This window comes from Colius striatus, chromosome 4 (genome assembly GCF_028858725.1).
Source record: "Colius striatus isolate bColStr4 chromosome 4, bColStr4.1.hap1, whole genome shotgun sequence".
In the NCBI taxonomy this organism is placed as follows: domain Eukaryota; kingdom Metazoa; phylum Chordata; class Aves; order Coliiformes; family Coliidae; genus Colius; species Colius striatus.
This window is the reverse complement of record NC_084762.1, coordinates 48,721,294-48,735,120: the sequence shown is the minus strand read 5'-3', so window position 1 is coordinate 48,735,120 and position 13,827 is coordinate 48,721,294. Positions and strand designations below refer to the sequence as shown.

At 40.1% G+C, this 13,827-nt stretch overlaps 1 protein-coding gene across 3 annotated transcripts in view; it reads left to right on the top strand.

Moving 5' to 3' along the window:
- The window catches only part of OSBPL1A (oxysterol binding protein like 1A), a 75,973-nt gene that overhangs the window by 45,336 nt on the left and 16,810 nt on the right, over positions 1–13,827 (top strand). For all 3 annotated transcript variants that reach the window (XM_061995263.1, XM_061995261.1, XM_061995262.1), the window contains exons 16-17: positions 3,232–3,394; positions 10,356–10,512. In XM_061995263.1, coding sequence (XP_061851247.1) covers positions 3,232–3,394; positions 10,356–10,512 — 320 coding nt within the window. The remainder of the gene's footprint in view (positions 1–3,231; positions 3,395–10,355; positions 10,513–13,827) is intronic.

Genomic DNA, 13,827 nt, shown 5'->3' with positions numbered 1-13,827 from the left:
GACTCTGAAGAAAGATGGGATGGGGAAGAAAAAAGGGAAAAGGGATAATGCTAAGGTGTCACCTCTAAAAATGGTGATGGAGTAGCCAGAAAGGTGGAATAACTCATTGTAGAAATTAATCATTGGGCGAGTCTCATGAATGAAAAATAGAGTAGGGTGAAATTATGCATAACAGCATGCTGCTTCTTACAGTTCAGGAAAACCTATAACTCGGTTAACTATATTGCTTGATAAACTTAAAATTTGAAAATAATGCCAGTCTGCCTGTATATTTCTTGTTAAGCCTGGAAAAATGGAGTGTGGAGTTCTGGACAGAAAACCCAAAACATCCTGCCTTTACAGTCAAATTACTGCAAGAAGGTTTTATGAGATGCATCTTGTCAATAATAAAAGACAAGGTGACAAAATGGTGCTTAAAGCTTCCTTGTGTTTAAACAATAAACATTATGCTTATTTCAAACAAGGTTATTTCTCCAGTGATACCTGTATTCTTAAGTAGAGTACATGAAAGTTGTACTAGCTCTGTCTCAGCAAGCATTACTTTTCTACAGGTGAAATCAGTGAAACAATGGTAGTAGAACCATCCTTATATTTTTTAAAGTTCTCACATGGACACTGTGTAATTGTCTTGGTGCCTAAGGGTGTGGTATAGTTACAGACAGTATTTTCAGACCACTACTTTCAAAGAGCTGCTCATGTAAACTCTTAGCATTCACAGAGTACTATGCTGTAGAGATTCATAGAGCCATCCTTGCAGCTCTCTGAACGTGTGTGTCTGTCTCACAAGCTCAGTACTGATGGCAAAAGTTTTATATTGGACTTTCATCTCCAGACCCCAAGTACTGAATTAAGGTTGCTTTAAACCCAGTTCATTAAGATATGAATGAAAAGCATATTGTATTTTCAATCATCCCAAAGGTTACAAGCATCAAACTTCAACATGTTGTTGTTTTCCTTAGCTTCTGGCTACTGTTATGCAGCTTATATAACAGATGAGAACCTTTTTTTTTGTTACCCACTAATAGTGTGTAATTGCTATACTGGTAAGTGTTGGGCAGCTAAGGAAGCCTGGAAGCATACAGAAAATTGACCCTTACTATAAATAAAACTATTTATTTCTAGTACACCTTCTGCAATTCTGAATAGCTTTACATTAAGGTTCCTCTGCCCTACTGTGAAGTCGATAGAAGACTTTTTTTGGGGAAGGCATGCTGTCTTAAGGCTACATCTGTTACTGCTTGTTTTAGTCACACTACATTTAGAGGATGCAAAAAAAAAGGTTCATCTGGGTTTTGTTAGATAGTTTTAAATGTTTTTTATTTTTCAATTTGCTGTTAAATAACATTGAAATGAAAGATTTTAGTTAAATATTTAAATCACTTGAACCATTTATCAGAACAGAACAAGACATTAAAGCACAAAGATATCTAATTCAATACTGCAAAAAATTGGAAATATTATTTTAATAACTGTTTCTGCTTTACTGTTTAATAAGAATGAGTAGTACTCTTTTATTTTCAGACTTCCACCCTCCATTTCTCAGGAAAGTGAAATATTGATGCTGTTTCTCTATATAGGCAATTCCTTAACTATTTGACAGCATACAAAATGTAATCCTTGCAGAAACTGCTTACTAAGAGACCTTTTGCAGAGGCATGTCTGATCTGTATGAAACATTGCAGTAATTGGCTTTGTTGGTACTGTTAGAGTGAACTTTAAATGAAAGTGACAGTAACTAGTCCAAACTCCTTTTCGTTTTGTTCAGAGTATAACTATTAGACAGTGACTTACTGGTTTTATTGCTTTCAATTAGCAGCCCAATTTTATACTCATTTAATTGGATTACCCCTTTACACTCAAAGCCCAGCAGTCAAACCAGCTGACTTAGTATTTGGCACAACTGAGGGGGTGGAATTTTTTTCTGTAAATCTTTTTTCCAAAGGATATGTTACTGCCAGCATAGAAACTCTTCTCTGGTAGTGGTAAATCTGCTTTAGTACCTCCCTTCTAGACTCTAAATTTTTAGTCCCTTGTTTGTGCCTGACCCTGAGTCCACTGTTTGAGTGTTTGTTGTAACTGTGAGGGCTGAAGCCTCTGAAGCAAAGCTTTAATGTGAAATGTAACCAGATAGGACATAAGAACAGTTCTTAAATTAGATCCAAAAAGGTAATCTTGGTATATGTGTAAGTTGCTTAGGAAAGTGTGTAAATTGTCCCTGTAACTGTTCCAAGAGATTGTCATGTCTTTGCATGTTCCCAGTGGAGGAGGAATTTGTATTGTAAACTGACCTTTGAGAGTAAACTAGAGGACAAGGCAGGGATTTGGGATGACTTTAAAAAGGGACTGAAAGGGAGAGAGGAAAAGAAAGGAGAACAGTCAATGTCTTAGGAACAGAAGTAGTAGCACATTGAAGCCTTGCTGGGCTGGGAGAAGAGGCCTTTCCTAAGCCTTCAGCTTCTCCCTTCCCCTGGCAGAAAGAGGAGGCAGGAAAGCACCAGCATAATATCCCGAGGAGCAAATAGGAAGGGCACGTTGCTCTCCCATTACAGGTCCTGGAGTCAAAATGTGGACATCATCCTCCTCTCTGGAGCCTTTTGCATGTGTGGACTTTAAAAAAAAATTGTCCACCATCTGTTGGCTGGGCTTTTTTTTGTCAGCTCTGGCTCCTCTGTAAACTGTTTTGGATGTGGGGAGGGAGAGCTGTTTTTATCCGTGCTAAATCAGTTAGTAGAGGAATTCCATTTTTAACCCCCTTCTTTAATCCTCAGGGTTAAATGTTTTCAGCACTTAGTTCAGTTGCAGTTATTGGTAGCTAGTGTTCACGTTTGCTCTGTAATTCAATTTAGATGATGCTACTTGGCCCAAATTAGAGCAGACCAGTACAAGGAGCTTGGCACATGTAGAAACCGATCACTAATTGCATAGTTAAGGTCATTGAAGTAGAATTGTAAATATTTCTCAGTCTTAAGGTATAGTTATCTGGCTTGACTTCACTTGTGGAATTGTGCTTTGAATTGTCAGCTCTTACTTGTCAGATTTCTGAACTACTGAAAATGCTGAGTAATACCTTATTGTCATTATAAAAATACTATAGTATTCTCATTAATCCAAGTGATTTCAGTTACAGCCGTTTGCCAGTTACTTATTTATTAGAGTCTATTTTCTGAATAGCTTCCAGCTACACATTCTTTGGAGAGATGAGATTTTATTCATACATGTATCTACTTATAGGTGAGGAATTTGAAACTGGAGCATGAGCAGGAGAAAAACAAGATCTTGTCAGAAGCATTAGAGACACTAGCTACTGAACACCATGAACTAGAGCAGTCTCTGGTTAAGGGATCTCCACCTCTCAGCATCATCAGTGAAGAGCAGTTCTATGATGCTGTTTCAGGTAAGTAATGATGTCCAGAATGTGAGTGTGTAGCCAGCATGACTGTAGTGAACGCATTGTGGAGAGTGAGGGAGTGGGAACAGCCTCACTTGAAGTGAAATCTCTGCCTTTCTAATGTGGAACTAATTTTAGGAGAATGCTTCTCATACTTTATGAGCAGACTTCTAAAAATTTGCTTGAGTTCACCTGTAGATTTGTGATATTTCACCTTAGCATGACAGAAAGTTTTAAAACCTCAGGACAGTCATAAAAGGTCTGATTGCTTTTAAGTAGAAAAACTTAAGTCTCCTATTTTAGGAGATGTAACTGTATCTGTCAGCCTTCTGACTTGCATTCTCCGTGGCAGTGTATGTTTTTTCTTTTTTGTAGTCAGGGATTTTGATGGAGTGCTCTTAGTTTTGGGTGATCAGGTTAAGAAAGGCATGTTCTATTGAAGTTTTGTGTATCTTAGGTGTCACAGGTGGAAAATAAGACTGAATCAGAATCCTACATGCATTTATGAAATATTTTCTTTCCCTGTCTGCTCTTCAGTTTAATGTCTTTCATATTTTCATGTGCAGAACCTGCAAATAGTGATTTTTGCAAAACTCTGAACTGCACAATGTACATAGTGCTGCTCAGTAGTAGCTCTAACTGGGTGGTCCTGCAGCAGGCAGCTGTCTCACAACTATGAGGTATATGGAAGAGCTTGAGGGCGAACATAGTGTAACTGTGCCAGATAATTAGGTTGTGATGGCACACTTCACCAGCAAACACAGGGTTACTTTTTCTGCGAGCTGAACTGAGCTTCTGACAGTTGAGAAAAGTGCTGTTCCCAGGCTCCTTGATAGGTGTTCTGTGGTGTGCAACTCAAGCAGAGAATGAAAACAGGCAAAGTGGAGTTTATGCCCAAGTATAGTACTAGTACATGAGAACACTGTGAATCAACAGCAGGCTTTGCTCCTTGGCACAGTATGAAGCCTTCAAGGAGGAGAAGAGGTTGAGGAACACTAGAAATGGGCTCTTCAACAAGAACAATTCTGCTGAAAGGCCTCAGGCTCTTTTGCTTGTTAGAACAAAGCAGAGAATAGTTATTTATCTGGTGCTCCTGGAATGTACTCTGTCCTGCCTGGCTTGCTTTGTGGATGTGAGACAATACTTGACTTTCAAGGGCAGTTAGTCTGTAGGTCTCATAACTGACACAGTCTCTAAACCTCCTTGACTGAAAGTGTCTAAAGTCTCTCCAGCTGGGAGAAGTGGTGTTTTTGTCACTTGAATCTGCAAACAAGTCACATTCAGTGCACTTGTATAACTGTGAAACTTGTTGAATGTGTATATACACACATACACAAATGTAGAAAACCTGCATATGTCAATTTTCCTTTAGGAGAAGTTACTTGACATGATTCATCTTGATTGCAATTTAAATAATTTTCAAGGATAAACTTACTTTCTTGACTGTCAACTCCATCAGACTTCTGTTAGAGTGTCTTTCTCTACATTGTTCACATTCAGTGCTTAGCAGTGATTAGGCTCCTCTCTGTGTCTGAAAGCACACATTTGCAGGAAGGGCACTCTGATTATTTGGGGGTGGGGGTTGTGTGTGTGAAGGGGCTAGAAAAAGAGAAATTACTCTTTTTCCTGGCTACTGGATACATGTTGTAATTATCACTGCAAGCACAAAAGTAAATATTTTTGGTGAGTGTGGTTGGGAGTGGTGGGTTCACTTCGGGTTTTTTTGCTAGCTTTGCTTTTTTACCACGTGTAGGGAGCCTCAGCTGGAAGGCTTCATGTATGACAAAAGTACAGCGACAGCAGCAGTCAAGGATATTTGATGTGGAGTCTGGGAGCATGAGTCGTCTTTCTTGGGCTAGTGAAACAGAGGACATGATCATAAATATTTTTGTAACAGAGAGCAGTGACTAGACTTAATTGTCGGAAGCTAAAAGTGTGCATCTCCAGAAATCTAATCTACTAGAACTTCTTCAAAACTTTTGGTAAACACAATTTGCAGTTTGGTAGTATTCTAGTTAAATGGTACTGATTTTGGATAAACAGACATATTCATGAGTTCTCTGTATAGGAGATTGAGTAACCACCAATATATTTTGACAGGGTGATGTGATAAGTTATAATGTCTGTCAGTGGAGAAATGCTGTGTGAAGTGTATCTTTTTCTGTTGGGATAGCATCTTTTTCTAGTTAGAGTTCTCTGAATTTTTAAACCTCCACTGTAGGAGTGAGTTTAGAAGTGAGAACATTACATAACTAGGCTTGCACTTTGAGATGAAGAATTGTTAGCTTTCACTTGAGAGGTTGCAAGAAGAATTCACTGCTGCTTTTTTGTTTTTTACAAGAGTGTTTTCTGTGTATTGGATATTTCTTCTTGTTTACTCGCAACAAAAGTATCACTGGCTGTGACAAATCAGGGCAATGCAAGACTTTTCAAACATATATGAACACCAAGTGTATTAGAAGAGATATATTCACAGCAGCAGCTACTTGTCCCCATTTACCATGCTCTGATTCACATTGTAAAGTAATCCAATTGCATGAATGAGACTCCTGAATGAAGGTGAGTCAGACGTTAGGCCATTTGCTATTGAACATAGACTGCTCAGTCCATGGGAGGGAGACTAAAGCACCACCAGAAGTGGATCTAACTCAAACATCAAGTCCTCAGCACCATCTCTTTTGCTTATAAGTCTGCTCCCACTGAACCGTGCTACTTGCTAATATTGGCATAGGCTAAATTGGTCACTGGTAAGTCTGTGTTGTGTAGTTCTGTTTGTAGGAATTGTGGACACTATTACAGAAATATCCTCTTTCTCTTCCACAGCAGAGATAAGGAAAATGTGTAAGACTACTTACTGTAGTTTGTGCTGAAGTCTCTCCTCTTTTTAAGTGATATGCTGTTGTCAATACTTTCACTATTGCAGTAACTCCTAAATCCCTGCAATGGCAGAGCAGTACAGAGGGAACATGAAAGGAAGAACCTGCAGGAAGTGGAAGGTTTTGTGTTACTAAAGCATAGTACATGGTATTAAGAACAGTGAAGTCATGGCTGTTATTAATCTGAACTCTTGTTAATAGTGCTTCCTGGCGCACTGATCCTCTCATTGAGGGAGTGGTGGAAATGTGTAATTAAACTCGATAGCACAGAGTGTACTGGAGCTCTCAGTTTCAAGACTGAATGCTTAACATGTGTCAAACTCTTCTTCTGTGTTTACAGCTGGGTGGGGCGAAGGAGGGAGGGCATGGGGAAGGGAAGAAAGCACTAAACCAGTAGAAAAACTAAGAGCAGTGGCACGTCCTAAAGAGCTGGAGAAATTATTAGCTGTGATTAAGTGTAGAGATGTCAGGAAGCATATGGAAATGGAATTGCAAATGCTGAGTCCACAGACAATGCTGAAAAGCAGCTAAGCAGGTGAAGGATTGAAGGGTGAAGGTTCTTGATTTTTGCCTTGCAGATGATATTTCCTGATTATACGCAGATTGCACATCCAATGTAGGGAGAGCTTATAACTGTCCCGATTTTTCTCTTCGATGGGCTTGATCTAAGAGGTGGAGTTTTTCTGCAAACACAGCTTTTGTGTGTATTTACACAGATGCAGTCTTACTGTAAAAACAGTTACTTAGCTATGGGAATATTTAGATTATACTACAGCTAACCTGTCATAGTACAGCTTCAACTGTTATGTACAACTAATGGGTGCTGTGTTTATAAATAGTACTTCTGAATGGTACAAGAAGTAGCAGACTAGTTCTGTTGCTTTTGCTCACTTCCTAGTTTGTCTCCAACTATAAACTCTGCCCTTTCCTCCCATGTTTAGGTAGTTTGTCAAATGACTTTTTTTTTAACATGTACAAAAAATACTCCAAAACCTCTTCAAGAGCACTCTGCTGGCTGTGGACTTCTTGAATATAGTTGAGGTGTCTCAGAGGGGGAAACACGTGGTCAGAATTCAAACCTGGCCTTGTTGGTGGCTAAATGCTGCCTTTCTCAGGTGTATTTATTAATCAGATTCATTGGCCAAACTCCTCTCTCTGGTACTTTACACTTACCAGTTATTGCAATAGGAGATGAACTTCCCTTGAAGTTAAGTTTCTGCCATTACTTCTCCTGTTTTCCTCTTATTCTCCCACTCTTGCAAAAGGTAGCTGGTGTTTTTACTGTTACCCTGACACTTCAAATTTCATGAGCTGCAGAGCTTCCTAGTCAGCCTGGTCTTGTCTCAAAGATGACTTAAAAATCTTGGCTTCTGAACAGGGACTCTTATTCCTTCTCCCTCCTCCTCAGCCCACACCCCCTTAAGTTCAATAGAGAAAAAACCCTCATTTTCTCCTAGTCATCTATTTGACAGCTGCTCTCTAGCAACTTGAGAATATAAATCTTTTTTTGCAGTGACGGGGGAGTATGCAAATCTTAATTCAGAAAAGAGCTAGCTGCAAGTACACAGGGAAAAGCTCAGTTTGAGTTGCCTGTTGATCTATGCTCAAAATATAATACTAGGCTTGTTCACTCTGACGCCTGAACAAACTCTCAAGGCCTGTTAAGCTTATTGGGTCAAAGGAGGCAGCTGAGGTTTAGGGATTGGAGTTTGAGATCTTTGATGGCTGGAGCTATTACAGACATACTTTCTGAATGAGAACCATTTCTCAGGAAAATGGGAGAGATGTCTCTAGAGAGCAATTTCTTAAAACAGTATCTGATTTCATTCTTCTGCTGTTCTTTATTGTATAGCATGCTCTTGTATTAAGTAAGGCGTGTGTCTTGGAGAAGGGTGGCTAGTCAGTGTCCACAGCTCTGGAAAGGTGTGCAGGCACTGAGCTCAGTTCAGCATCATTGTCTCATGACAATGTCAGGCCAGCATGAGAACTGATCATGTGTAGTGTTTAAAAATCCTTGTTATACTAAGAAGCATATCAGAGAAGGGTAAGTGGTTCTGGTGCAGTTTCCCTATTCTTCCCTTTCCATTTCGGGAGTCCCAGGTCTGTTGCAGAAATTCAAATTGCGGAAAGCTGTGCATCACGACTCCTGTCTAAAGACAAGACAGTCCTGGATGGCACGGGAGAAGGAAAGAGCCTTACAAGAGGCAGACTCTTGGCTTTATGCTACCGAGTTTGCTTCATGCTTTTCTTGTCGGTGGTAACTGTTGGCACAGTTGAGCAGCTTTTTGAATAGACAGGTGGAATACTTACCTCGAAGGGATTTATAGCTTGTCATGTGGTCAGGAGTCAGGACGCTGAGGCCCAAGTTGTGTTACACTAGTAGTGTGTCTCTTCCTCTGCAGTATTTGTATTCTCAGCAGAGGTTTCCTGACTACCCGGGCTAATGGTCTCTGAAGAAATCTGTATTTTATGTAACAGTTGTCCATGAGTAAAAAGGCTTCTCCTTATCCTACTTGCTATATACAGTATCCACCAAAGTAATGCTTTGATATGTTAGATCATAATTTGGCACAGAACTAGACTGACAAATTTGGGGAAATTTATGAGAAGATTCTCTGTAGTGCCAGTCCACTCTTTTAGCATATCCTCAGCACCAGCTGGCAGTTCTTTCATTCCCTAGCAACTGGCTTAATTTCAGTACTGTCTTGACAAGGATAGGGGTGGATATTTTTAATGAAAGGAAAAATCCTCCTTTATGTTCTAGGTCTCTCTCTAGAAAGGATGGAAACATTGTGGCACAGCCCGTTATTCATTGGGACTTTGTCCTGTTCTTGACCCTCCTGTAAATCTGGATGTTAGTAGAAAGCCCTCTTCTCACTATCCCCTTCACCAATGCAAAGTATTGTTTACATGTTCTGGAGGAGCTACTGGCGTAGCTGCTATTAAGAGAAAAGTGAACAAGCACCTGGCAATGGACAGCTATGACTGAGATACTCTTTTGGATGGACTACTACTTAGCAAGTTTTGATTACTGGCATTGAATTAGAATCCATGTGTGAAAGAATGACTAATCTTGCATTTCTTTCTCTGGGTATTTGCAGCCAAGAGCAGCAGCATATGCTGAAAGAAGTACATAGCAGGAATGGTGTCTACTACAGTTTGGGTTCGCTTTTTTCAGAAGCAGTGAGGTTGGCATTAAGCTGTTCACCAGTCGGTGTTGTACCTGCTTTCTGCAAAAGGATTTCCCAAATGGGATGGAAATTGGTGCATCTTTACTTGTCTTGAGCTGTTCCCTTGATTCCTCGAACTTGTAATTGGATAATCCTTTGACAATCTGTCAGGTTTGAAAGGAAAACATGAAACAAGAAGACAGCCTTTTGCCAGAAAATTTTTACTTTCTGATTTGGGACAAGACCCTTTCTTCTCCAGATCTGGTCAAACGCTGCCTGAGCAAAACGCTGTTTGGAAATAAAGTGGTGTCATTAGTGTTGGATTTAGTGTTAGATCTGATGTGGGTTGTACTATTAACCTACCTTCCAAAGTACAAAGTTTATCTTGTTGATTGGTGAGCTTATCATTTAGACTCTGCTGGGACTTACGTGGCTCATGTAATCTGCTGTGTACGATACCTCCTTCTGTTCCTTGATACTTGTTCAGTAAGGTGGGAAAGGAAGGCTGCCAACAGCACCAAGTAGCTGAGAATTCAGACCAAACTTAAATCTTACACAGGAGTTGTCAGTACTTGAATCCTGAGGTAACTTTTATTTAGTTAGATGGGGTGCTGGCATTTGTGTGACACTGGCACTTGTCCTAAGCAAGTTGTTGTAGTTTCAGCTTAATAAAAATGTCAGATTTGGGCTCTGCTTGAGCGGGGATTTTTAATGTACTGTATTCTTGCTGATCATGCAGTCTATATCTAGATAGAGAACTGCAGCGGTCTGTGGCAGTACTGGTTACTTAACAAATGGATGCTGTCATCAGGGCACAGTAGCCTACTTAGGTTTCAGTTCTGTACAAAGAGGGAAGATCTGTTAGTGACTGAAGTCTAGCACAGACGGTAGATTCATTAACATGCACCTGCTCTTTTGCAGATTCAGAATCTGAAAAATCATTAAGTGGGTTTGAAACAACAGCGGCCTACTCATTAGAGGACAGCATGGATTCAAAAGATATGATAACTCCAAGCATGTCTGAAGAAAAGGTTTGTGGCAGTGGGGAGTCGCTGTCTAACGGGATCAAAAAGCACAGGTAGGATGCTGCCCATTCTTAAGGTATTATAATATGCATTAATGGTGAGTAAAAGACCACAGGAATCTCTGAAAAGCTAACTATGAGAACTTTTAACATTTTGGTAGGGATGATTGACAAGTAGTTGGTTGTGCTATGATTCTTAGAATATTTTTCCAAGGCTAGCGAGCACCTTTGCATCTTGCCTTTCGATGATCGTATCTGAACATGGAAAAAGAAGATATAATGTGCTATGTAAAAATAGACACACTTGTTTTTAAATAGATCCTGTTAAAATCTATGTGGATTTTAATTCCTTCATGTATCTTTAATGACCTGTGCCTCCTATTGCCTCTTTAATTTCCAGTCATTTGATCCTTCTGTTGGTATCAGGAATGAATGAAAAATATTGGTAGCCTGGCATCAGAAACTCAGATGTGAACAAAGGGAGTCTTATTCTAAAAGTCTCATCCATGTTTTATATGCTTATTTTGTGTTGTCAAATGATCCATTTGTGTTTGTTTCCTTGTCAATAAAGGAGGACAATAAGTCTGGAGTTAATGAGATGTAATAGACACCACTGTTCTTGAGTTTCAGTGAAAGGGTAATATAATGTTTGTGCTATGGATCAAGCCTGACTTACATGTGTTTCAGAAGTCTACTTTGGAAGTGGTTTGGATGTGTGGAATTATGATGGGGACACAAGATTTCTGTAAAAACAGAAAATCGTTTCATTTTACATAAACGAACAAGACATGTTTTAATTGCTTGGTATCTTCAATAGTTAAATTGCAGTGACTGTTGAAATACGTGGTTATATCAGAGACCTGATGTTTCAAGGTTCGACCTCTGCATGTAAATCCCTCCCATACTAGGCAAAGATTAAGGCAAATGAGGGCTTGGGTGGAGTAACTGAGTGGTTTGAGAAGGTAGGGTGATGCAGTTGACTAAGCATGTTGCTCTGTTCTCTTGTGCTGTTAGAGAGGTGGTATTTATGGCCTTGGCTAAGTGCTTTTCCTAATTAGAGCAGGAAGTTCAGGGATGGATGGGAAGCACTGGATGAAGGTGGACATCTAAATTGCATTCACTTTCTAGGAATCAATGAGGAGAAAGGAGGCAATTCATCGTCAACACAAAGTTCAAAATTGATGATGCTTGTTGACATGCATTCTCCTGAAGAGTTTCAACAGGAATTGACCTCCAATTTACTATAAAAAAACTTGGCAAGTTTCCATAATGCTGCACTATTCTGTCAAAACTGTACAGAGCAGATGGATGCCAGAGCATTTAAGATCTGCTGGTTTTATAAGCAATAAACAGGTACCTCTGTGAAAGTTATTTCCCTGAGTTGGGTTTCATTTAGCAGCCAAGAGAGTATAAGATGTTGGACTAAAATGAGTAAATAAATTGTCTGCCTAATAATTTACTGCTATAGAAAAGTGGAAACATCTATTTTGTATAAGAATGTGTGGTCACATCTTATATGATTAAACAGCTATAGAGCACATTCTAGGCTGAGCTGTAATTTCAAGCTTTTTTACCTGGTGCCTTGGTGACACATGGGGATTTGTTCACAAATACACTGATGCAAACTGTTTATCCCTAGAGCTCAGCCAATTTAAATTGTACCTCCAAGAGAACCTTCTCAGGGGATGGGAGTTGTGTGGTGTTTCTAGCCTGATTTTGGAGGCTCCTGGTGGCAGTGACATCAGAACTATGTTACCTGTCTGAGCCACTGGCTCCGGTTTGTGCCTCTCTTGATTTTTGGAGCTAGAGAACATGTGGTCAAATATGCATCATCTGTGATGCCACCTGTCTCATTTTGGGAGCAGAAACTTTTAGCTTCTTGGTGCTGTGCAAAGTGAGCAGGTCAGAATGTTTTGACAACACTTAATTCCATCCTTACACCTTTGGATTTGCTATAACACTTTTTTTTAAAAAACTTCTCTTTGTGTTAACCATGGGGAAACAGAGAGAGACCTGGGAGTCCTCACTGATAATAAACTAAACATGAGCCAGCAATGTGCCCTCGTGGCCAAGAAGGCCAATGGCATCCTGGGATGCATCAAGAAGAGTGTGGCCAGCAGGTCAAGGGAGGTTCTTCTCCCCCCTCAACTCTGCCTTGGTGAGGCCTTACCAGGAGTCCTGTGTCCAGTTCTGGGCTCCTCAGCTCAAGAGGGACAGGGAAGTGCTGGAGAGAGTCCAGCGCAGGGCCACTGAGATGATCAGGGAACTAGAGCATCTTTCATATGAGGAAAGGCTGTGGGAACTGGGGCTGTTTAGTCTGGAGAAGAGGAGACTGAGGGGAGATCTTATTAACATTTATAAATATCTAAATGGTGGGTGTCAGGAGGTTGGGACATCCCATTTTTCTGTTGCATCTAGCAACAGGACAAGGGGTAATGGGATGAAGCTGGAACACAAAAAGTTCCACTTAAACTTCATTGTGAGGGTGATGGAGCAGTGGCACAGGCTGCCCAGAGGGGTTGTGGAGTCTCCTTCCTTGGAGGTCTTCAAGACCCACCTGGACATGTTCCTATGCGACCTGATGTAGGTGAATGTGCTTCTGCAGGGGGGATTGGACTAGATGATCTCTAAAGGTCCCTTCCAACCCTACCATTCTATGATTCTATGAAAGGACCTGATGGATTTATTTTGCTTAAAATCTTACTCCCTTCCTGTAGTTCCTGACGTGAACAGAGAATCTGCAGCTGCATTTGGGTTGCACATGAGAGTACCTAACACTGTTCAGCAGTCAGTATAAATTGAACTGTTTCCTACTTTAATCTAGAGAACCTGAGCTCTAATCTGCCTCCCTTATTTGAGTGGTAAGAGTTTTTACATGGGGAGGTCAGTTTTGGATGGTAGCTGTTAGTGGTTTGTTTTTGGAGATGCAGGGATAAATCTGTTGGTTCCAAGGAATTAAGTGTTGGGATGTGCATATAAATACAGGTGAAGCCACTTAAAATCTGCTGTCTTATTCTGATTTTTTTGTTTTAAATCTAGTTTCCACCATACTGATTGTTCATAGAGTGTTCTTAAATAATCTGTAAGCATTCAAAAGGCTTCTTATTAAGAGGGAAACTTTAATTGCATTTAAAACAAATCCACCAAAAAAACCCACCAAAACCCAACAACCCCCCCAAAGCAAACCACAGACCAAAAAACAGCCCAGCCAACCAACTCAAAAAACCCCTTGCAAAAAAATGTTCTATAATACCTGCCAACATTTAACATCCAGTTGTTGCTGCTGCTTCCGTCTTACCGCTGAGTTTTTGTAGTCAGCTTTTCCTTTGGTGCCCTCACTGGAGTCCTGTCAGAATGTAAATACATTTG